Source organism: Chiroxiphia lanceolata, chromosome 16 (genome assembly GCF_009829145.1).
Source record: "Chiroxiphia lanceolata isolate bChiLan1 chromosome 16, bChiLan1.pri, whole genome shotgun sequence".
Taxonomy (NCBI): Eukaryota; Metazoa; Chordata; class Aves; order Passeriformes; family Pipridae; genus Chiroxiphia; species Chiroxiphia lanceolata.
In genome coordinates, this window is record NC_045652.1 from 15,675,388 (window position 1) to 15,699,841 (window position 24,454).

The following is a 24,454-nucleotide window of genomic DNA, read 5'->3' on the forward strand; positions in this document are numbered from 1 at the left end:
AACAGCTCTAATCTCTAACACTAATCATTTGGGGAAATCTGGTTTCCAGAGGCACTTAGTCCTTGGCCCAAGGCTACGGGACATCAGCCAGGCCACTTTTCCAAAGCTGGGCTTGTTGTTGCTGTCTCTGCAGCTGGTTGGGAAGGTAACTGCCGGCGGGAACATCCAGCCCACATGGCAGAGTTGGCCCCAGTGATTTGTCTTTTGATTCTTCCCACATAAATGTGACTCAGTTTTGGGCACCATCTTCTTTTTCCTGCATCGAAGTACCAGTTTCTTCCCCAAGAGCTGGCCTGGCCTGGATGTCACCATTCATCTACAGGAATTAAGATTTATAAAATTGCCTGCCTGCTACCATGAGTTTTAGAGCTCCATAATTTGGGGACACAAAGCTGCTCATGGGCCAAGCCGCTTCCAAGCTCAGCCCTGGCCAACAATGTCCTGGGGTAGGAGTTTGGGGCAAAAGAAACCTCTGTGGGAAGAGCATCTGGTAACACTGGCCGTGGGAAGGCTTTGCCTGTGAGGGGCAGGGAGAACTGGCAGGTGCCCACCCAACGCTCTCACCTGCACACTCAAAGTGCACCTTGGTCATGAGCGCCCTGAGGGGTCCTTGGGGAGACAGGAAGCACTCTCCCCCCGTAGGGGGCTGGTTGGGGAGCAGGTCGATGGAGGCAAAGCCCTCCTCCCCCGTGGTGAGGTCTGTGATGTGCAGGGTGAAGGTGTAGCCCTCGCCATCCTTCAGTGCCCCCGGCCTCAGCACCAGGTTCATCCCCGTGTCCCCAGTGGAGGTCGTTGTTTTGTCCAGGATGAGAGACCTGTTCTTAAAGCTGTGTGCTGCCCATCTCTGCAGGGATGGAAAGACAGGAGAAGTTTTGTTTAAACCTGTAGTTATGTCCTTAAAATGTTTTCAGATTGAGTCTCTTATAAAAAGTAACAGATTTCTAGTGGGAGCGTCTGCCAAATTTGCAGTTGATAATTCAGCTTTAGTCTTGTGTGCTACAGCAACAAGAACTGGAACCTTTCCAAAATGTCTGGTGGGAATATTTCCACTGTGAGATCTACTTTAGTTTCTGGGATTACATCACCCTCCGACAGAATATTTCATAATACAGAGTACAAAACACAGGAAATAAATGAAGGACTGGTGGAGTCTCCACGGGATACCATGTTTTATATGCTTCAAGCTGAACATGGCCTGGGTGGTTACTGTTAATAGCACAAAAGTACAATTGTGATAACAAGAGAAACAGTGAGATAACCAGGCAGAAAATGCCAGGCAAGGACATGCTGGGCTTGCTGGGAGCAACAGGACTGCCTGTTCTGAGACCTGCTTCACTCCACAGGCTGCAGGGATGCTGTGGAGTGGAATCAGGAATCAGAGGAGGGCAGGAGGTACTCGGGGGATCAGGAGAGACTAAACCACCTCTGCTTGAGCCACCAGAATAACAGACAAAATGCCAACCAGCATGGAGAAAAAATACTTTACCAAAGGTGAAGCAAAGACCAATGACTTTACCCCAAGCTTGGAGTCGTTGTGACAGTTCTGGCAGGTCCCCTCCAGGTAGACGTAGGAGCTCTTGCTGACTTCGTAGACAGACTGAGCCTTGCAGGAAACACATTCCAGGGACACGATAGGGACTCCTCCCCTCTTGATGAACACCTGGGAAAGCAAGAGGCTCCATCAGAAGATCTGACACCAAAATACAGACAACTAAAATGTAAGGACACATCCCAGCACCCGGTTCTGAAAGGGGGAATTGATGTGCACCAGCCCAGCCTATGCTAAGGAAACAGAAGGGATTCCCAAAGGATTTCCAGTCAGATTTAAGCTTCATCACTGCTCTCACACTGCCCAGTTCTGTCACTGGTTTTCAAGAGCCACTCAATGCCAAACTGGGCCAATCTAGGTCATTCTGGATTTACTTTATCTATACTTTAACAACATAAATTGCTTTCAAAATGTCCCTCTGGCCCCCTGTGCCAAATTCCCAGCAAACCCTGTTTTGGCTGTAGGTTAGGGATGGAAGAACCACCTTTTCCAGAGAGCAGCATGTTGTTCCAGGGTTTTAGCTGGAATCTAACTGCACTTCTCAAGATATCTACCACACCTTCCTGGCAGAGCACCCAGAGAGAGCAGAGGCACCGGTGGCTCAGACACAACAGCTTTTGAGCTCTGACCCCTGTACTTTGTCTAAATTCCTTTAATCCCCAAGGAAACAGGCCTGTCCAGTCTTGGACAGAGCCCTCTGTCCTGGCATAACGAGCATTAGGAATTCAAAGACAGTAATGAAGACATTGTTTAACATGGCAGACTCTTAAAGGAGGATAAATATTCCCCAGCATTAAGCCTGAGAGCATTGAAGCTCCATTCATTCCTCCAGTATTTGCAAATTTCCTGCGACACTGGGATCATTGTTTTGCGCTCGCGCATGGAAACCAGATAGTACGGAATGTCCTTGAAAGACTATCAATTTCATTTTTTTCTTTTCATCCTCCAGCTCTGGTTTCAAACCCCGGCAGTAAGAGTTTCCACTTTCAGAGTAACTACACCTCTAATTGCCAAGTGCACCAGATGAACGTTCCTGATATGAACCGTCGGGCTGCGGGTGCACTTGGCCTTGGGCTTAATGTGTCATAAACAACATGCACTTAAGAAAATCCTCCCTTCAAAAAATTTGGAAGGAGAGAAGAGAGGAACTGTTGACAGTAGAATTAAGCACCAGGTCTAAGGAAGCTCTCTCTGGGTAAAAACCAGGGAAGACCCTGCTGCTGTGGCATGTGAAGAGCCAAGACTGCAAAAAGTGCTGGGAGAGCCACCGACCACGGCCGGGCTCCTTCGCTGGCCCACGGTGGGACTCGATGATCTTAAAGGTCTTTTCCAACCTGTATGATTCTATACAGAAACTAAAAGAACTTGGTAGGAGAAGCAAAAAGTGCTGCCCAAGGAAGATGACTGTAAAATGGCTCTCTCACAGAAATACCGATGTCTCCTCCTGCCAATGACCTGGATGAGATCAGTTACAGAGCCCCAGAGATGCCCTAAAATCTGGGGACTAATTCTTCCCTGAGAAGGTGGGGAGGCCCTGGCACAGGTTGCCCAGAGAAGCTGTGGCTGCCCCATCCCTGGAAGTGTCCAAGGCCAGGTTGGACAAGGCTTGTAGCAACCTGGGCTAGTGGAAGGTGCCCCTGCCCATGGCAGGGGGTGGAAGGTCCTTCCAACCCAACCATTCTATAATTCTGTGACTCCCAGTTTGGCTGTGTCCAGCAACAGGCACCCAAGGAGAGCAGTGACAGCTGTCTGTGGTACGTACGGTTTGGTTGGTGGCCTCAGGACTCATGTCCCCCTTCCTGACGGTGAGGTCGAACGTGTACGCCACATCTGCTTCTAATTCAGCTTTGGGAATTGTGACAATTCCTTCACTGGCACTGAAATTCAGAGAGCACCCTGCAGCCGAGCTCTGCTTGCAAGGAGAAAAGAACTTTCAAACCCTCCTTGGTACGGGTGCAAGTCGGGTTAGTCCACAGCCAAAACATTCAGGTCCACACAGTCACTGCCACAGACCTCGCTGTGCAGTGCCACCACTGGGGTGGGAGAAACAGGGCGTGTGTGGACAACAAAACACATCATCCTACTCTTCAGGTTAGTAAACAGTACTTGGAATACTCCTGTGTTTCATCTGAGCTTCAGATTCTTATTTTATAGCAATTAATTCTTCATTAAATAGCTTATAAACGTTGCCAAGAATCACAAGCTCACATTAACTCAAAAGGTCTAATCCACAGACACTTCATATCTTGCTATTTTGAGGCAAATATAGAAAACATGACATTTTACAAGCAAAAGAATCCCACATTCAATCAAAAAGTGCTCCTGAGGTGGATCTCCCATCAGGATCTGCAGGGCAGTTCTCTCTTGCCCCTCCATCAGTGCAGGGTCAGACCACTTCAGCATGTGAGGACAGTGACCTGCTTGTGACCACAACTTGTGGTCACTTGACCTCTATGAAGTCTAACTCTGTCCCCTGATGGCATTAGAGACATTTAACTGTTAATGGGACAGGGACCAGAGCCCTCAGCCCCCAGAACTGCAGTCAGCAGCTATTTCAGGCCAGACATGTTTGTAGTGGAGCTGACGTGCAGCTGGAGCTCCCCAGCAGTCACCCTGGCTGTGCAAGACTGCTCTTACCTTGGAGGAGTACGTACAGGACCACTCGTACGACAGCGGGGTCTGTTCGCCGTCATCCAAGTTCGGGTCGTAGGACTTCTCCCCGTCCAAGACTAAATCCTGAGTGTTGGACCATACACGGTATGATCCCCCATCAATGATTGGGACCAGCTTACTTGGGATCACAGTCACATTGGCAAAGATGCTTTTGGACAGTGGGGTATCTCCAAAGGAGACAATAAACATGAAGCAATAGTTCCCAACTTGCAGGGCAAGCTTCGGGATAACCAGCTGGGGCCTGTTCACGTCAACGTTCGGCAGCCGGATCCTGCTGGAGTCATCCAGGTCCATGCAGCTGGGTGCTCGGTAGATCTCCCACAGGTGCTCTGTCTGGTACTTGATGCACCCTCGGAGGTCAATCTGTGCCTCCAGGTAGTTCCTCTGGGATCGCTTCATGACCACCTGGGGGGGCAAGGCCAACTCCACCTCCGGCTCCTCGCACTCCAGGACTTTGACGGTGACAGTGAGCTGGGCTATGAAGAAGCTGATGAGATTGGTGGCATTCACCTCCACCAGGTAATCCCCAGGGCTCAGGTAGGAATAGTTGGCCACTGTAACCCTGGTTGTTTGAGTGGAAGAACCATCCCCAAAGCTCCACAAGAACTCAACGCTCCTGCTGCTGGGCACCACTGTGGCTTCGAACAGTGCTGTCCTGTTGACAAAGGCATTGGAGGCAGAGAGGGAGACCTGGACTATCGGGTCTTGGACCTGGATGGTTCTGGTGATATTGACACTTCCCAAGTCATTGAAGGCACTGAGGTGAATCTCAAGCAGCCCTGCAGCTTCTGGAGTGTAGGAAACGCTCTCTCCTGACACAGTGACCACGGACTGACCTTGCTCTTTCCACAGGGAGAACCGCCAGGAGAAGGACACACGGGAGCCGCTCCCCACACGGGCACTGAGGCTCTTCTCCGTGCCCGTGGGGATGCCCTCCTCGCAGCAGTTCAGGAGCCTGACATCCCGGATGGCCTCCAGGACAGAGATGAGCACCTGGGCGTGTGCGATGCTGATCTGGTTCTGCACGGTCACGGTCACCAGGTAATCGCCGCTCTTGGTGAACTCATGGGTGTACCTGGACCCGTTGAGCACCACAGAGTAGTCCCCGCTTATGCTCACCAGGTAACTCACAGAGGTACCTGACAACATCCTGATCACAAAGGTGACCTGCTCCCCTGGCTCCACCACCTTCTTGCTGGCGAGAACTTCCAGACCTTGGATCCTGTCCAGTACTGAGATATTCCTGCTGGCCAGAGCCCAGCTGATGTCATTGGATGCATTCAGATGGACTGTATAAAGCCCTGCCGTAGGGAATGTGACTGCCACAGACTGGCCAGTCAAGGTGCCATTGGGCACCTCCCAAAGCCAGGTCACTTCAGTCCCTTTCTGCAGCTCCCCCTCAAAGACCACCGTGGAGCCTGATGAGACGTACCTACAGTCCAGCTCTGCTGTCCCTATACTCAGCCCCTCTATAACCTCCTCTACACAGATAGAAATTGTTGAATTGGTTGAATTCAGCTTGTTTTCTGCTCCGACGACGACCTCGATCACCCCAGGGCTTTGGAAGGAGTGTATAATGAAGGGTTCAGAAGTAACAGGAGAGGAGCCATCCTCGAGGTACCACACGTACGTGATGCCAGTGCCACTGGTTATGGTGGCACTTATGTTAACAGAGGCATTAATAGCAGCTGGGTTGGGGAAGGCATAGGGCTTTAGGAGACCAAGGCTTTCAACAAACTCCAGTGTCCTGTTAACAGTGGCACATCCCAGCATATTGGTGGCCTTCAGATAGACAGTGTAGTTCCCAGCTTCGGGGACGCTAAAGGAGAAGGTTTTCCCAGTGGAGGTCTGCACAGCATTGCCATCCCGCTGGACTACCCAGCTGTAGGAGATGTTTGTTCCCTCTCTCACCACCGCCTGCAAATGGAGTGTTTTGTTTGTTGGGAAATACATGTCCTCCACCAGGTCACCGCTGGCCACCTGCAGGCCCTCAATCTGCTCTAGGACGTAGACGTAGATGCTGTCCTGCAACGAGCTGATCTTGTTCTCTGCTGTCACAATGACGTTGAACGTGCCCACGGACCGGAAGGTGTAGGAAATTGTGGAGGAGCCTTGGATAGGAGTGCACCGATCGCAGAGGATCCACGAGTAGCGGATGGCAGTGCCAGCCACGAGGGTGGCTACAAAACTCACCGACCCATTCAGTGGCACCACTGTCCTGCTGGCATTGATGGTCAGGCCAAAGAGCCGACGTTTCACGGTGACGTCGATGGTGGTCTCGTTAGAGCTCACGTCGTTCTGGCCCATCACAGTAATGCTGTAATGGCCCGTGCTGTTGTAGGAGTGGGTGGCTACTTGCCCAGGCTGGGTAGTGCCATCTCCAAAGTCCCAGCAGTAACTCACTTTGGTTCCATTCATGCTGGCAGAGAATAGGTAGATCTGGTTCAGCTCCAAAACATCTGTCCCGTTATACTCAATCTTTGCTACCCCAACTGGTTCCTGGACTTCCACAAATGCTGTGTCGTTGTTGAAAGAGACATTGTTGGAGACGGTCACTGTGACCAGGAAGACCCCTGTGTTCTTGTAGGTGTAGGTCACCTCAGTCCCACTCGATCTGGCAGACTCATTGTTCCCGAAATCCCAGCGGTAGCGGTACTGGTAGGGAGGCACGGCACTGACCTGGAAGGTGCTCTCTTCCCCAAGCCTCACAAAGTGCTTGGAAGGGAGAAGGGTGACGTTGACTATCTCTGGCTCCACACAGACGCTGGTGAAATAGTGAGCCTTGTTAAACCTGCTGGAGAGAGTCAGGGAGAGCAGGAACGTCCCGCTTCGGGTGAAGTTGTGCCTCACCCCAGGGTCCCCCCTGACTGTGACATTGGAGGAGCCATCTCCGAAAGTCCAGTCAAAGATGTACTCCTCAGGATTCCCCGTCACGTACGCGGTGAGCTGCACGTCCGGGTGCTCCAGGATGCAAGAAGCTGGCTCTATTTTGAGCACTTCCAGGACAAATATCCGAACAGGAACAGTCTGGGAGATGGAGTTCACGGGATTCACAGCAGTCACATTCACAGTGCAGTTGATGTCCTTTATGTACACGTGTTCCACCACTGGCTCCTGACTCCTCAGCACCGTCCCGTCCCCCAGGTCGAACACCCAGGTGATGCTGTCCCCGGTCTGCACGGAGGCGTTGATGGTGACAGACGCTCCCAGCTCTGCTGCCTCGCCCGCGGAAACACGGAGCCCGGTGATCTCCTCAAACACCTGGTAGCACTCCACTGTCTCCACACTGCTCACGGTGTTGTTGGCTGTCACGGTGACGTTGTACACCCCTCTCTGGGCGTAGCTGTGGGTCACTGTAGGCTGGATGTCTGTGAGCAGGGGGGACCTGTCCCCGAAGTCCCAGGTGTACACGACGCCATAGGGGGATGGCAGGGGATGGGCTCGGAAGGTCACCGGGCGGCTCACGACTAAAACTTCCTCCTCTGCTTCCACCTTCACGTCAACCAGGTAACTGTGGACGTGAACTGGGGTCAAGTGTGTGAGGTTCTCGAACTGGTTGGACACGACAACCATCAGGGCATATTCTCCTGCATTGGAAGAGAGCAGAGCAAGACCAGGGTGAGGACATGCCTGTCTGTCCCTGTGCCATGCACACCCTGGGCTTTCCCTGCTCCAGCCCAGGACCAGCAGGAATTACACCAGGACATGTGCATGAGGACCAAACACCAAGTAAGGAGCCAGTCCAACAGGTACAGAGAAAAGATTTTCTTTCTATTTTCCCACAGAACAGACCCTTCATGTTGCCCACCCTCCCCACCAGCACAGCACTCACCCTGCCCCTCATCTATCTATCCACTGAGGCTGCCCAAAAATGGACTGTGTGTGGTGGACCTGCTTCTTACAGCGTGGCCAAACCTCTCCAAGAAACAGAGTTACAGAGGATGGCAACTGGAGACTTCCAGTCACTGGCCATTCGCTCAGGAACAAGGTAATGACTCCCATGCCTTGGTTTTATTGGATGGTGTCTTGTAGTCCCCTCACAACAAAAACACCCGAGCCCCTTCTTCCCCAAAGAACCTTCCTGACCATACCTGGGTCTTGGTAGATGTGTGAAACATTGTGCTCAATGACAACCTCATGGACACTGGGATCAGGAACAAGGAAAGACTTGTTGTAGGGAGGTTTGAACAGGTATGTCTCCTGGACACCATCTCCAAAATCCCACCTGGAAAAACAGGTAAACAGTGTTACACTGCACAACAGGAAAATCATGGAAATCCCAGAGGAATCCTGGCCTGTCTTTAACGTCAGGGCTGGGTTTTCCAAAAGAAACATAGGAAGCAGCACGACAAGTATCAAAGCAGTAGCTGTGCCTGATGCTGAGAGGAGCACAGCACTGGTAAGAGGAGGAGGAACCCAATATTAGAGCAGTGTTGCAATACTTTAAAAGAGTGAACTGAACTACAGGTCCCAGCCAGTCTGACTGACCCACAGGGATTTCAAATTAACTAGGCAGCATCTGAGAGATGGACCAGTTGGCCCTGGGTAGAGAAACAGTGCAGGCAAGGTAAGATATGCACAGAAAGGTCCTAAGTTTGGGGAAGTAGCAAAGGACTCACAGGAACAGAGCCTCCACAGCCGAATCAACGTGCACCCTCGCCGTGAGCTCCACAGTGCTGTTCTGGGGCAGGACTGGCAGGACACCCACCACCGTCAGGTTCTTCATCTTATTCATCATCTCCACCGTGACGTTGTAATTAACCGTGAAGTTGCTGACGTGGTTGGAGGCGGTGAGCTGGGAAGGACAGTGGGGCAGAGATTGTGCTGGGGATCACCTCATCGTGCTGCCCTCTGAGCGTGAGGCTTCACTGCACTCAAGATGTCCCACCAGGCAGGCGAGCAGGCCAGCGCAGAGGAGAGTGGCTCCTGGGGCAGGGAGGCAGGGCAAGAGCCTGGATGGCATTGGAAAGCAGCCTAGGCTGGCAGGTCACCCACCTGGCAAAGCCACCTCTTGCTGGAACCACCAGTACAGTCAGTCCAAGGAAGGACTGGTGCTACAGCAAGAGAGAAAGAGAGGAGCTTCTCATCCAGAGGCTCCTCTGGCTCTGAACTTGCCAGTTACCCCTGTGCTGGCTCCAACATGCCCTGTACACTGTCTCTAGCTGCTGAGCACAGGCCACCAAGGGGACAACAGACACCTTGGGACAGGGGCAGATGAGTGGCTCCAAGCACAGAGAGCAGGGATGAGAGAGGCTCATAAAATCAAGCACACGAAGTGCACCTCCAGGATCCTGGTGTGTTGGGCACAGAGAGAGAGAGCAAGGCTGGGTCAAGGAGGAAAGAGAGGTAAGAGACACAACAGAAACAGAGCAGGATCCTCAAGATTATTTAGGCATGAAACACTGACAGGGCAGCTGGTGACAGCATCTTGCCACCTCCTCACCTGCAGGAGCTGCTGACAGAGGGATCCCAGAAACCCAGTTGAGTAGAGACGTCTCACCCCAACGTGTAAGGGAAGTTCATGTCTAGGTTTCTGTGACTCTGCTACACTGAACCCAGTGCCCCCATGGGGTAATGGCACCTTGTCAGCTCTGTAAGTGAAAGCACCCCAGGCTTGTCAGCACAGTGCTTCACCCAGCAAATTAGTGCTGCACCAAGCAAATTAGTGCTAGCGTGGCCTTGGAGCTGGGCCTGGTGTCTCCTCAGGAAGCTAAGTCACCCTGCAAGAGGATCAAGCACCCTGGATGAGAGCAGACTCCACCTGGCAGTACAGGGCACGACACAGAGAGATGTTCTGGCCAGAGATAAACTCCTGCTCCACAGCACACATCTCCCTTGGCCCAGACTCTCTGCTCCATCCTTCTGGGGCCATGACAAAACCCAGTTCCAGTCTGCATCAGGAGAAGGAGAATAGGACAGAGAGCAGAAGAGCTTGTGGGAGGTCTGTCCTGCCTACAGAAGTCTTATGTTTGCATCTTGCCTCTGCCTGGTTCTGAATTCGTATCTCCTGCCTCCCAGAATAGGGGCTCCCTGCCTCATTCCTGCTGGGGAGGAGGAAGCACAGACACTCCGTGAGCAGAAAGGAGAACAAGGAGAAAAGAGGAGAAAGCAAAGATGAGGAATAAAGCAAAGTAATGGAAGAACAGAAGGAACTATTTGCATTTGCAAGAGCAGCTCAATGAGAAATAGCAGACGAGCTCGTTGGGAGCACAGTGAAAACCTCAGCTCAATTCTGCCTTCTCCTCTCCCTGCTGCTCTTCCCGCTGAGTTTGTGGGATGAGATGGAAACCCAGGGCTGAAATGGTATCATGGGAAAGGCCTTGGCTTACCGAAAGCTTGTACACGGCTGGGCTTTGGTAGATAACGTTGAAGACAACATTGTAAAAAGTGAAAGATGGCTTATCATCTACTGTCCATCGGAAAGTCACATCTGACCCAGCCTCCATCACAGGGATGTAGCTCTGAAAGGCATGAGAACATTTCATACTAGTGCAAGAGAAAAGCATGCCCAGCACTTCCCAGGAGATCTCCAGCTGAACTGGAGAGGGAGCAGGGTCAGACTGGGAGGCACCTCACACCTGCAGACAGTGCCCTCAGAGCATGACACAGAGGTGACACATCGTCTGAGGCTCTGCTGCTGATGGAGAAATGCAGACCCTGACCAGCAGAGCAGGGAGCACACCCCACACTCCCTGCTCCCACAGCCCAGCACTCTGCTCTTGGGATCAGGTCTAAAAAACCTTCTGATATCTGCAAATAAACAACTCAGCTTTAGCTACACCTGTAAGCTGAGCCTCTGACCCTCGCCCATGGATGGTGCCTGACCCAAAGGCTGAAGGGCTTGACCTGCCCTGTCCTCACTCCAATAGTGCCTCCTGAGCAGACCGTGGCAGCCAGGAAGGGTGAGACCAAGAGGTGGAGGTGCAGGATCTGCTGGAAGCAGCCAGAGCTTGAACAGAGCATTTGGGGCAGTTGCTGAACAGGTTCCCAGGGCTGCAGCTCTGGGGACAGGGGCTTGGAAAACAAAAAGACTGGAAACGCCAGAGGAACCCCAAGACTTGGACGGACGAAGCTTTTTTGCAGCTTCAGCCAGCTGATGTAAGGATTTAGTAGAGCAAATCTGAACGTCTTGACAAGTCAAAAGAAGGTAAATACTGGCCTCTCATAACGTCTCTGGTTTCCTGTGGAAGTGGAAAGCCAGTATCCCCCTCGCAGGAGGTACTGCCTTACCTCTGAGGGGATTCAAGGGAACGTACAGCCAAGCTGCCTTCCTGCTGGAGAGCACCAGTGCGTGTGCCACATGCCTGTGTCTGCAGCAGCGCGGGCAGCACGGCCTGGGAGCTTAGCAGCAAGCAGTGCTCCCCCCAGCCCAGCCTCCCCAGAGCCAAACACACACCCACGGGCTAAAGGGGAAGGCTAAAAACCCAGCTGATAAATTAAGGGCGGCAGCCACCACTCACCACCCGTGTGTTCAGCAGGACCCTGCTCTCGGGGTCCGGGGTGGCCCTCAGCCCGCGGATCGGCTCCTCCACCTTCACCGTGACCGTGATGTTCTGGGAGCTCACGGCGTTCTCCGCCACCAGCACGTGGGTGCTGAGCCCCTCCCTGAGGCCGCTCAGCTGCACCACAGCGAACCAGGTGTCGTTGTTGTCCCTGGCACACTGCGCCGTGAGCGGTGCCACGGCCGCCGGGCAGGCCCCCGTGAAGGGCACGCTGCGGTTGTCCCCCAGCCAGGTGGCCGTGGCGTTCACCCCCGAGGACAGTTTGAGCACCAGGGTGGTGTGGTTGGTGGGCAGGTAGACCCTGCTGCCCTGGGGAGCGGGGTGGATGACGCGCAGGCCCGACACCCGTGAGGCCACCCGGAAGCTGCAGGACAGGTTGGCGCTGAAGACCCCGCTGTCCACGCTGGCTCTGACCGTGTAGAGACCGAGCTGGTCCAGCCCCGCGTTGTGGGGGCTGAGCACCGGGACCAGCTGCTCCTCGGCATAGCGGACACGCAGCGAGCACACGGTGCTGTTCACCCAGCGGGGGCCCACGGAGCCCTCGGACGGGCCTGGCACCCACTCGGAGGAGTTCACACGGAGCACGTTGGTTCTGGATGGGGATGTGGCACTGGGCTGGCACTGCAGGAAGGAGCCCGAGCCTGCATTGTGCTGGATGCTGAAGACATCCCCAGCCCTGACAAAGATATTTTCTTTTCTGAATGAGACCTGCAAAGAGTGGAGACATTTTTGGATTAATGCATCACGTTAAGAGCACACAGCATCCAGCTCCTGTCTGGGCATGATGCTGGATGTCCTGCCAAGGAGAAACCAATAGAAAAGCTGCTAATCCAAACACAGCACAAGGAGACCTTTCTCCACTCTGTTCTCCTTGGTCACACTGAATAAAATGCGCCAACGCTGAAATCAGCTTTATGTTCCATCTCCACTGTGTTAATGCCATGGGAACAGCTCAGAGAATTTGCACAGCCTTTTCATAGGACCACAGAAAGGTTTGGCTTGGAAGGGACCTGAAAGCTCATCTCATTCTACCCCCTGTCATGGGCAGGGACACCTCCCACTAGCCCAGGTTGCTCCAAGCCCCATCCAACCTGGCCTTGGACACTTCCAGGGATGGGGCAGGCACAGCTTCTCTGGGCAACCTGTGCCAGGGCCTCCCCACCCTCTTTTGACCTCTCTGACCAACTGTGCTTGGCAACAGGTTACTGCAGAGAGCCCTGGCTCAGAGCTGAGTCATGGCATGTCTGACACTGGGCACATCCTTCCATTTCAGTGGACTTCAGTGTCTCCATCAGCCACAACTCAAATTTACCCAAAGCCCTCCGGAGAAAACTGCCCCACCTACCCACTGGTTACAACAGCTAGTGTAAACACTGACCTGATACCGGGAAGAGGGGCCAGCTGGTACTGTAAAGAGAAATTCCTGGTGGAGTTCATAGCTGGGTTGGCTGTCATTGGGCTGCAGGGCCCCGGGGGCAGGGCTGCTGGCAAAGGAACTGTTGTTGGCACATTCGGTTGCGTTGCAGCAGTTGTTGTGGGACGAGCACAAATCAGTCAAATGACACCACTGGAAACCAGGAGGACATTCCAGCAGCGTCCAGTTCCCGTCATCCTGAGCAGGGTGGAATGGTTCCGTAGCATTGCTTCCCTCCTGGTAGTCTGGAAGAAGTGAAAAAGAAAGCAGAGATCACCATTCTCACAAGTAACACTCCTGCTGCACTTCTTTCCTCCAAATCCACTGTTTTTTCCGCTTGGATGATGGCTCCACTCTTAGTAAAAGCTGAAGCTGCAGCACATGCTGGTGCTACTGAAGTGCCTTGTTTTACTGGAAAAATTCACAAAGATCATTAAAACCAAAGTTGTCTCTTTTCCAGTGAGAACACACCAATTTGCACTCTAAAAGAGATCTGTGCTTGAGCAAAAGCAAGTCCAAGAGAAAGCAGAGCTGGCTCTGACTTTGAAAACACATTAAGCAACTTTTCTGAAGTTAATGTTTCCATGTCAAAGTATCAGCTTGTCAGTGTCAAAAAAGATCCTTTTGTAACCAGCCAACCCTACGGCTACAACAAACATTCTGCTGCAGAATTAATTGTTGCCAAAACTGTGACTGTTGAGCTGTTGTACAAGGAATAAAAGGCTTTTTAGATTATCTCATCCATCAGGAAGAAATGGGCTCAGGAAAATGTTCTTCCTTGTTAACCCGTGGGGCCAGATGGACCAGAACACATTCCCATTTGACATGTGTCTTCCCAAAGCAAAAAAGTACAGCTCAGAAGATTAATTAACTTCTACACACGCTCCTTTCACTCACATTCTCTTCATGCATGGAGAGAGGCTTCTCCCTCTATTATTTTTTTTAGGATAACCACTTCTCCAAGGCAGTCTCAGGCTGTCCAACCCTTCCCGCAGATCCTGCATTTTGACCTCCTCAAAAAACAGAATCAAATCTCTGAGCCTTTAAGGTCAAAGCTTTGAAGCCAGAGGGGCCACAAGGCCACGTAGTTTGACATGGCCCTGATGCCATCCCCTCCCACAACCCTACAAGTGTTGAGGAGATGCCTCACCTTCTCCATCCATCGGCCTGTGCACCTGGAACCTCACTTGGATGGGCTGATGCAGATCCTGTGTCACAAACTCCAGGGCAGTCAGATACCCCTCGTGCCTGAATGCCAGCTCAGGGAACTCCATCACCTGCCAAACACACACAGCTCTCACCTGCCTGTCTCCCCCTGGGCTCCCCGGGCACGGGCAGGATGAGCAAACCCTTCTCACCTCCTCAGCCTGCCATGGCTCTGACAGCACAGCTCCAGTCAGGTTCCTCACGGCCTCGGGTGTGTCAAACACAATATCGCCCTCAAAGAAGTTTTCAGCATTTAGGAGAACTCCTGTTTACAAAGGAGATATTTGAACAAAGCCCATGAGACCCAGCAAGGACTGGGGTACTCCCTCCACCCTGCAAAGCTGCAGCAGGGCTTGGACCTGACCATTTGTCACTCCAGCTGTGCTGGAGAAGCAGCTCTGTAACTCTGTCCCTCCTTTCTTCTTCTTACACGTGTTTTGATTTCTTTCTCATCCTGCACAAGTCACGTTTGCAGCAATTTTGACTTCTAGGAACTTTGCAAACACTTCTTCCTTCCAACAACTAATTATTTGCTTTGAATTTTAGAGCACGAAGCACACCCCTCATATTCCCTGTGCCCCCGGACTTCCTGGGAAATGTGTCCAGGACCAGTTGGTTTCCACCAGCAGCAAACACCTCTGATCAGGCTCTGGGGACTGATGCTGCCCCTCTGACCAGGGCCAGTGGCCTCTTCCTAGCAATGGCTCTTCCTTCTGGCCTAAATCTTCTCCCATATTTCATGACCTTTCTAATGCTGTTTATTCCTCCCTACACTGCTTTGGGATATTTGGGAAGCTGCATAAACACAGACCTGCACAGCACACACCACCTCACACCCTTTAAGTCATCAGGCCCCAACATCTCACAAAGTACATGATGCCACAGAGGGCCATCAAGTCACCAAGGCATCACCACTGGCCTCCTGCCAGCAGCAGAGGTTGCTCAAATAACAGGGAAAAGCTATTTCCAAAGCTCTGCCTCAAAGCTTCACTCCTCTCCCTCCTTCTGCTGATGGGAAAGACTGGAGCAGGCCAAATTCTTCCCTTTGGGCTAAAGTTGGGTTTCTGGAAGCTATCAGCCAAGCCTCTGTTGGGAATATTGTTACAAGTCCTACTTGTTCTGTGGTGATGCTCTAGACGACCCTCTCTCTCCATGAAGCCCTACTTTTCCTTGCCACGTGTCACTGAGAGCAGGATGTGCCAGTGACCTGCCTGCCCACGGTGCCAGGGGGGGAGGCAGAGCCCACCTTTGGGTTTGTACTCGCAGACGTAGCTGTGCTTGGCCATGCACAGGTCGGTGTTGCACTGGCCCGTCGGGCCCATCCGGACGCAGTGGTCAGCGTTGGAGGGATGGGGTTCTCCTGGCAGCCAGTTCTGACAGCTCTCCAGATTAAATCCTTCCCCTCTTTGCTGCGCTCCAGAGCTTGCAAAATCATTGAATCCAATCCAGACATCGAGGCTCCTTCAAAAAAAAATATGAAGGGGGAGGGGGGATTTCAGGAAATCATGAGTATTAGAAAGAGCTGGGAGAGCTGCCATCTATGGTTCTCTCTAAAAATAATAACAGCTTCATTGGGGTGTCACAGGCTGCATTTAATGGAGCCTTTTAGTTCCTAAAGGGTTTCAGTAACTTTCTGTTCTGCCACCAGAACCTGGCTCCTCAGTAACAGCCCCTGCACAGCACACCACTGCTCTCCAACAGCCCCTCACACCTCTGTCCCACAAGCCTGCTGAGGGTGGGGAGGCCCTGGCACAGGTTGCCCAGAGAAGCTGGAAGTGTCCAAGGCCAGGTTAGACAGGGTTTGGAGCAACCTGGTCTAGTGGAAGGTGTCCCTGCCTGTGGCAGGGGCTGGGACTGGATGAGCTTTAAGTTCCTTCCAACCCAAATCATTCTGTGATTTTATGATTCTATGATTCTGTAATGAACAGGTTAACTTGAACCTCACTCCCCTCGGAACAGAGCACTCTGTTACCATGACCTGCCCACACTGCAGCTTAAATGACCCTCACAGACTCTTCTGAGCCTGTTTTGAGTCCTGACCTAAGAGGAATGTTATGGTCAAACAGAACTGTCCGAGAAAGCTGAATCCTCCAGAAAACTTGTGCTTCATCTGTGCAGACCTGGGGGATTTGCCAATTCTCCACTGCAAGTGCAATGGGCACGAGGGCAGGATCAAAGCTCAGTGGTGCCAGGTCTGGCAGCTCCTGTTCTCTTGGATGCAGCTCCTGGAGCCAACCGGCTCCTCAGCCACCAAGGAGCAGCCAGGGTGGATAAGCAGAGGCAAAGCACTGCAGGCAGCTGAACCCCACATACACACAAAACTGCCAGGCTTGTTTTAGGAATATGAAATGTCCCTTCCCCATTTGGAAACTGGCTGAATCCCAGCAGAGATTCTGGTGGGAAGTGCTGAGCGGTCTTTCATAGCCACAGACAGCCTGGACAACTGTTTCTAATCGCACCCAGCAGAAAGTGAGGCACTTGTTCCATATTAACTTCTCCATATTAACATCCTGCACCCTTCCAACCCCTCAGCTTCTTCTCCGTACTCCCTCCTGCAGGTTGCAATCAATCCTGCCATGACCTTGCCTGCCCCAGTGTGCTCCTGGGGTGGTACCACGGCTCTGCAAAGCAGGCTGGGGAGATAACTGGTGTCTCTCCACCCCCAGGCCCACGCCAGATGAAATGATTCATGAGGTCATGCTGAAAAACGATGACAAAAATAACTGTTCTGTGAATCAGTAGTTTTCACTGCAAATATGATTTAAAAGTAAATAAGGGCTGTGTTTTGCTCCCAAACCACTGGCAGGGGATTAGGGAGAGCAGGGTAGGAAACTGCTTGCGTGCTGCCATCAGGAAAACTCAGTGGAGATTTTCCTTTTCTAATTCCAGCTATGACCTAACTGCAAAAAGAAAAAAAAAAAAAGGGAAGAAAAAAGGGAGAAACTAAAAGAGAAGCTGCTGGCTGGCTTCCATCCTGCCCCACTGCCTGGCCCGTTCCCTTGCAGAGAGGAACAGGAGGACTCTGAACACACTTTTTTGAAGCAAGATGTGAGAATCCCTCTGCCTCTGAGGAAGGACCGAGCTACCCTGCTGGGGGAGCAGGAGCAGAACAAGCCTGGGGAGGCTTGGAATGGGAGAGGGGCTCCCTGTGCTACCCAGAGGGGAAAATGAGTTTCCCTGGAAGGTTCCATCCTCTGCTTCTGGAGGTAGGGAGAGACTAACTCAGCACATGCTGCTCCTGGGGAGGCCATCCCACATCAGGAGAGAAGGAGAGGACAGTGGTGCTGCTGCTCTAATGGAAAACAGCTTCCTGCTTCTACCATTTTCCCATCAGAAGCTATGGAAGCTGCATGTTCCAAAAACCCGCAGCTTGGCCGCTTTGCCTTTTATCATCAGGGAAACTGCATCCTGGAACTGCCTCCTGCATGTTTATCTGAATGGATTAATAAAATAAACACAGGGAATAAAGGGGGCCAGGGGGAGACCAGCGTGGGGCAGCAGCTGGGGAACAGCCTGGGCGGCTCAGAGCCCTCGTGGTTTCCGTGCACCGTCAGCCCCGCACGCAACGCCTGACACACCAGAGCACCCAGTGACCAGCTCCTAACCCCGGGAGAGGGACAGCCTCCTCTGCCCCAGAGCAGGGAACACATGTTTACAATCTCAGGATAAAGCCCCGTGTGAAGGCAACAGGGCTCGGACACCAGTTTGGGAAGAAGGGGCTGTCAGCCCTCGAGCAGGACCGTTCAAAGCCTACGTCACACGCAGCTGTTCCCTTCCTTGTGCTGTCTGGGATGTGTTTTTGAAGAGTCCATCTCCCACATCTGCAGCTGGGAGTGCTGACAAGGGCTGTCAGGCCCTGAGAGCTCTCCTGGTTGTCCTCCCTCCCCCCAAAAGGGTTGGCTGGGGAAAGGGCACTCAGAGGGGCGGATTTAATCAAAGGCTGACACTTGCAGTGCTCTCTGTTTATAAAGCTCAGTCCTGAGGTGGAACAGATGCTGCTGGAGCCTGAAACTCAGAGAGGAGTCAACAGGATGAGAAACAAAAGGAAAAAAGGGTCTGAGCTTCAGGCTGCAGCTGTGTCTGGAAGGGTGCAGGATCCTGTCTGGGAGGCAGGACTGCAGCACTGCCCTGGGCTTTGCTACAGCAGCTCTCGATGCCACGGTGTCAACATGGGACAATCCAGTTGCAGTTTTGCTGAGGGAGGGAGCTGGTCACACTCACCCTCATGTCACCCTTGTGTCACCCTCGCCCTCCTGTCATCCTCACCCTCATGTCAGCCTCAGGACACGAGCACCTGGACCTCTCCACCGTCCAGCCTGAGCCTGCAGATTTTGCTGCACTCACAGAATCATGGAATCACAGAACAGTTTGGTTTGGGAGAGACCTTCCAGATCATCCAGTTCCATCCCCTGCCAAGGGCAGGGACACCTCCCACTAGCCCAGGTTGCTCCAAGCCCTGTCCAACCTTGGACAGGGCCTTGGACACTTCCAGGGATGGCGCAGCCACAGCTTCTCTGGGCAACCTGTGCCAGGGCCTCCCCACCCTCATAGGGAAGACTTTCTTCCTAATATCCAATCCAAACCTACTCTCTTTCAGTATACAGCCACTCCCAAGTGGAAGGTGTGCTCAGCCCAGCCCCGTGTACTCCTGGCCCTGCACCTCTCTGCACCATTTCAGAGGCACCCACAGGCACAAACACAAGGTACAAGTGCCCTCAATTCCCTACTGTGACTTCCAGTCGTTCTGTCCCCATTCCTCTTCTTCCCTCCACAGCCTTTAAGGAAAGTAGCCAAGGCCAGTAAGGGTTCAAGCTCTGCTCTGCTCAAAGGGCTCCTCCTCTTTGTTCAGCAGCCTCACTCTCATCACCTTCCCACACTCAGTCAGGACCACGGCAGGACCCTCCCTCCGGACCCCTGTGCAGATGTGACCCCTGGAACGCCAAATCTGTCCCTAGGTGATCCTGACCCTTACCCTCCTCACTCACCTGATGACATGAGCAACCAAGAAGCTCTGGATCTCGGGGCTGCTGACAAAAGCCAGTTCTCCGTTGCCGTGCTCCTGGCAGTGCCGCTGGGCCTCCAGCCACTCCGCCTTCTCCACCACCAGCTGGTAGCAGTGGTTATTGCCCGGGAACACCAAGCCATCGGGGGGGCACATGGGGTGAACTGCTGCATAAAGAACACAAACGTGGTGTCCTTTCTCTGGGCCACATGTCCCAAGCCAATCTGGAAAGAGAGGCTCCAGGAACGTCCTGGTCCTGAAGCCAATAAACCCCGTTCGCTGATGAAGTGCAGAACACTGCCTGTCCAGCCAGGGGAGCCCCCAAAGGAGTCATCCCCTCCCATCCCTCACTGGGGAGGGAGGCAAAGGGAAGGCCCGGGATGCAGTGCCACCCCTCCCTTGCCCAGCACCCCCAGCCAGCCCTGCTTACCCCTGCCCAGCTCTCCAGCCTGTGTGATCCCGTACAGCACCACGAGGCCGGTGCCGCCTCTGTTGCGGATCCGGATGTCCAGACTCTCATTCGTCTTGACCAAGGAAGGACACTGCAGTTCCAGCTGTTGGGGTGAAGCCACCACCTCAACTTCTGTCTGCTCGTACAAGACCTTGGTGCCCACCAGGATGGTGGCAGTGACATTGTACCGCCCAGGTAAGGCATACGTGTGCACAGCTGCATTTCCAGTGGTGTTGAGAACCTCTGTCTGGTCCCCAAATTCCCACAGTAAAGTGCTGACAGCGATGGGAATACTGACATTGAAGAGCACAGCCTGGTGGAGGCCGTACCGGGGCTGGAGTCCTGTGAAAGACACAGGCAGCTGTGCCTGGAAGGGCGAGGGGACGAGTGACGGGCCACCACAGCCCTGCCCGGACAAATGCTCAGTGCAAAATGGCAAACAGCCAGAGGAAGAGTTTGTTTCATGGGCAGTTCCACACAGACACTGCCCCAGGGAGCTGAAACCTCCGTACTCCTGGTCTTGGGCGTAGCACAGGGCACTGCAGGTCTCCTCGCTGAGGTTCCCGGTGTGCACAGGCGTGAAGAGGATGACAAGTTCAGCCCCTTCCGTGTGGTTGCTTGTCAGACACGTGATGTACTGAGCTCCTGCAGGACAGAACAGAAGATCCTCTTGCACACTGACACTGTGAAGCCATGGTTTGGTGAGACCCTCCAAGAGACACCACCCCACGCTCCCGGGCATGGAATTCTCCCGTGCAGCTCCTACTCCGAGCATTTCCTTTCTGAGACTTGCCTGGGAAGTCTTTAATCCCTCAGCAACAGTTTCCAAACTCTTTATGCTAATTAATGATGACAGAAATAACAAGCCAGTCACACAGATTTATGGAGCAGCTACACCCAGTAAATAAAACGAGGCTTTGGAGAGCCTGACAGTCCCATGGGACACGGAGCCGCTGTGTCTGACACTCAGAGGAGCCCCAAGGACTCACCACCAAGTGAGACCATGACAAAAGGTTGTCCCTTGGTGGTACCCAGGTCTGGTGCAGCCTGTTTCACCAAGTGCTGTCAGGGACAGCCAGCAACAAGTCCATAATCAAACACCCTTGGGCAGTGGCACATCGGAGACTTTGGGGAGACATTGATGGATTCTCCACCAGGCCCATGCTGGAATTGGGCAGACCCTGCAGCCACCTTCCTCCCTGGGGAGAGCCAAGACCTTCCCAGCTACCCACAAAATGTGGTGCTAGAGATGAGGGCAATGCCAGGCACAGCCTGCACCCAGAGCTGTGGAAGGATAAACATTGGGAGCATGCACGGAAACAACACGTGCCCCAATACACACATGCACACACAGCACAGAGAGCAATGGCAGCCAAGACAGCCCCATTCCCTGAGGGACAGCCCATTCCCTTGAGTTTAATTCCCCCTCTCTGGCTTGCACAGGGTGGGACGTTTCCCTGCCACAAACACCCAGGCAGGGCCTCTCCCTCGGCCTCTGCCCACGCAGCTCGGCCACATTGGCTCCCTCTTCCTGCTGGTTGCTACAACATCTCCCCCAAACATCTCAACAGCTCTGTGTGATCTTCCCAGATCGAATCCATCCAACTGTCCAGCTTCCTCCACAGCCTCCCTGTGAATGCTGAGCCACTTCTCCTAAGAGCAGTCCCACGAGGAGGACCACGGCATGGGAACTACTCTGTTTTTACCACCAGCCTGGTCATTCTTCACTCCCTGCCCGTCAGTAACAACTGTCAGTAGCTGGCAGGCTGTCCCAGCCTACTCCCATTACACTGAACTACCCAGAAGACAGCCTCGCATTATTGTTTCCACCCTGGCTTAAAGTAGTTCAAGAGGGAATAACTAATTATCAAGGGGAGTAACAGTGCCAGTGTTTTTCCCTTTGATAATTCCTGCAAGATGCTGCAAGCTGGAGTGGCTTTGCTGGGAAAAGAGGAGAAACTACAATGCAGATTTTGCTCCTGGGGAGGGCTGTGCTTTACCAGGCAGCTCAACTGGCTCCCACCAGCTCTGGATCCCTCAGCCTCATCCCTGCATTCTCCTGTCACATAGGTCCAGGTCCCCCAGCCCTGCATCCTCCTGTCATGAATTAAAGGAGATGCCTGATCCCTGCTGTGGGGAGCACTCTCCTTCCCTCTCCCTCACTCAGGGATAGCTGAGCATCCAGGTACCATTAGTTTTCCTTGGGTTCCCCCTTTCCACCTCCAGTTAATCACTGCCTGATGTTTCTGCTGGCCAAGCAGTCAGAAAAATGCCCCAGGAGCAGGTGACGGGCTGTGGATCGGGGCAGTGCTCATTCAACGCTCCTGTTACCTGCAAAGACCCAGCACGTGCTCAGGTCCCATCAGCTTCCATGAGATTCCACTGCTTAAAGTCACACTGTTAAAACCTTGGGAGAATGAAAGCCTGAGGCTGGAGGTCACTGAGCCAGTGTGCTGTGGTGGCTGCCTGATGCCTGGTGTGTGATCAGGTTAATCCCAGCCCTGATGTGACCAACTGGATCCCTGAGGCACCAGGGTACAGCCTGTGTGCCCAGTATTTGCTTAATTACATCACAACTGGTGACTTGAGGTCTAAAGAGGCCGATGTGAGCCCAGCTGCCCCAGGGCCCATCACTGCCCCTGGTTTAACCATCTCCACCCCCAGCGTTTCCTTACCACAGGTGGCATTGGGGAATGGGATGTCGAAGAGGGACAGGTTTGCCACCTCGGGGGGGTGGGCACATCTCGTGTCTGACGCCTCAAGAACTCTCACTTTTCTGTCTTCCACCCAGCGGGGCAACCAGGACAGTTTGCAGTCACAAACAAATGGATTCCAACTTAAGTTTCTGTCAGAGGGAGATCAGAAATAGTTGGGGATTAGTGTGACATGTGCTGAGCGTTAATTACAGCAGTGTGCCGAGCCCTCCCTGTTCCCATCTGTGCCACTCCACTAGAAAGGCTTTGGAATAACTGGGAGGGGAGTTAATGAATAGGGAATCAAGCAATAATTAACGTGATTTTTCTAGAGGCTAGAATTAGGCAAGTACTCCAAGTACTTTTTTAACTCTACAAATAATTGTCGCAATTAGAAGCAAATGACAGACACAATCTTATATCTAAAATAATCTGACATCCAACAGCCCCTGGATGTGAGGGAGCCTCTCCTGCTCTGGGAGACTATTTACAGCTCCATTAAAAAATAGCTAAGAGAATAAAATTGATCTGTCAAAAAAAGAAATGCAAAGTCAATGATAATCTTTCCATGTGGCAGTTTAATGAAAAGATGGAAACTTTAATTGCAGCTAAGCTTGATCCAAATTACAGCCTTTGGCACTCAGCTGCGAGCAGGACGGAGCTGGAAGCTGTGTGTGGAGCTGATGCCATCAGGGCTGAGCTGAACCATGACTCTGGGGCTGAAAGTACCACTTTGCCACCAGCCCCAGCAGGGACAGGCTCCCTGGGACCCAGCCCGGGGCCTTTGTGTCTTTTAGAGCCACCTGAGAGCAAAAATGCAGAGCTGAGAATGCCCTTTGTGTCCCCTCCTGGAGGAGAAGGTGAGTCTGAGCTTTTCTCTTGCTTGCCAAGAGGGCTTGCAAGGGGTTAATCCTTTGGCTCCTTCAGACACAGAACTGCCACTACTGCTGTGACTTCATGGATCTATCTGGAAATGCGTGGCTTCCCCTTGCCTCCCTCCACATAACAACAAAAGCTTTCTTACTTCAATTAAAAAACAGAACCTAAAATAATTGACTCACTGAGGGACACCACCTTCAAGTGCCTTCAAGTGCCTTGGACACCTCAGTCAGGACCTACCATGTTGCAGAATCATCAGATCCCTGGTCCCAAGGCGTGACCACACAGACAGGACAGTAAGTGTGACCCAGAGCATGGTCAGAGACAAGAACCTCAGCAGAGCTGCTGTGGGAGAGAAGCAGGGAAGACAAAAGGCAGTGGCAGAGGTTGGAGGTATCCAGGAGACAGAAGCAAATCTAGGAAGAGGTCAGGCTTGAAGGACAACAACAGGACCCAGGAGTAGGACACAGACTAAGAGACTGGAGACACCCCAAAAGGCAGCACCTTGGTTGGGTACATGCCCAAGATCTCCCTGAGAGATCCCACCCCACCAGGAAGGCAAGAGCTGTTCCAAGAAAAGACCTAAATAAAAGAACTGGGAAACAAAGCAAATGAACTTACATTTCACTTAAATTAAATAAATTATCAAATATTCCATCTTCTAATGTAGAAATCTGGTTGTGGCTTATATCTCTGTAAAAGAGGGGAAAGGAAAAGGAAACTTCATCACGTCTGTAGTCACCTCCTGGTCACTGAAGCTTTGTCACCATTTCCTGGGAGGGTGGGCAGGCCCTGGTACAGGTTGCCCAGAGAAGCTGTGGCTGCCCCATCCCTGGAAGTGTCCAAGGCCAGGTTGGACGGGGCTTGGAGCAACCTGGGCTAGTGGAAGGTGTCCCTGCCCGTGGCAGGGGGTGGCACTGGATGGGCTTTAAGGTCCCTCCCAGCCCAACCCATCCCGGGATTCTGTGATTTTCCATGCACTAACACACATCTTGTGACAATTCTCATTCTCTGGCCGCCACCTCCTCTCCATCCAGCAGCACAGAGGGTCAAAATCCTGCCCAACCCTCAATGCCACTTAGCAA

The 24,454-nt window shown here is 52.8% G+C and overlaps 1 protein-coding gene across 1 annotated transcript in view; it reads right to left on the reverse strand.

The window, feature by feature from the left end:
- The window catches only part of PKD1 (polycystin 1, transient receptor potential channel interacting), an 83,865-nt gene that overhangs the window by 25,191 nt on the left and 34,220 nt on the right, over positions 1–24,454 (reverse strand). Inside the window, 16 exon segments of the mRNA XM_032704337.1 lie at positions 565–844; positions 1,517–1,660; positions 3,312–3,461; positions 4,187–7,809; positions 8,314–8,447; positions 8,842–9,017; positions 10,552–10,683; positions 11,683–12,432; positions 13,103–13,383; positions 14,289–14,415; positions 14,497–14,609; positions 15,591–15,805; positions 19,330–19,513; positions 19,777–20,442; positions 22,473–22,642; positions 23,991–24,062. Of these exon segments, the coding sequence (XP_032560228.1) occupies positions 565–844; positions 1,517–1,660; positions 3,312–3,461; positions 4,187–7,809; positions 8,314–8,447; positions 8,842–9,017; positions 10,552–10,683; positions 11,683–12,432; positions 13,103–13,383; positions 14,289–14,415; positions 14,497–14,609; positions 15,591–15,805; positions 19,330–19,513; positions 19,777–20,442; positions 22,473–22,642; positions 23,991–24,062 (7,217 nt within the window).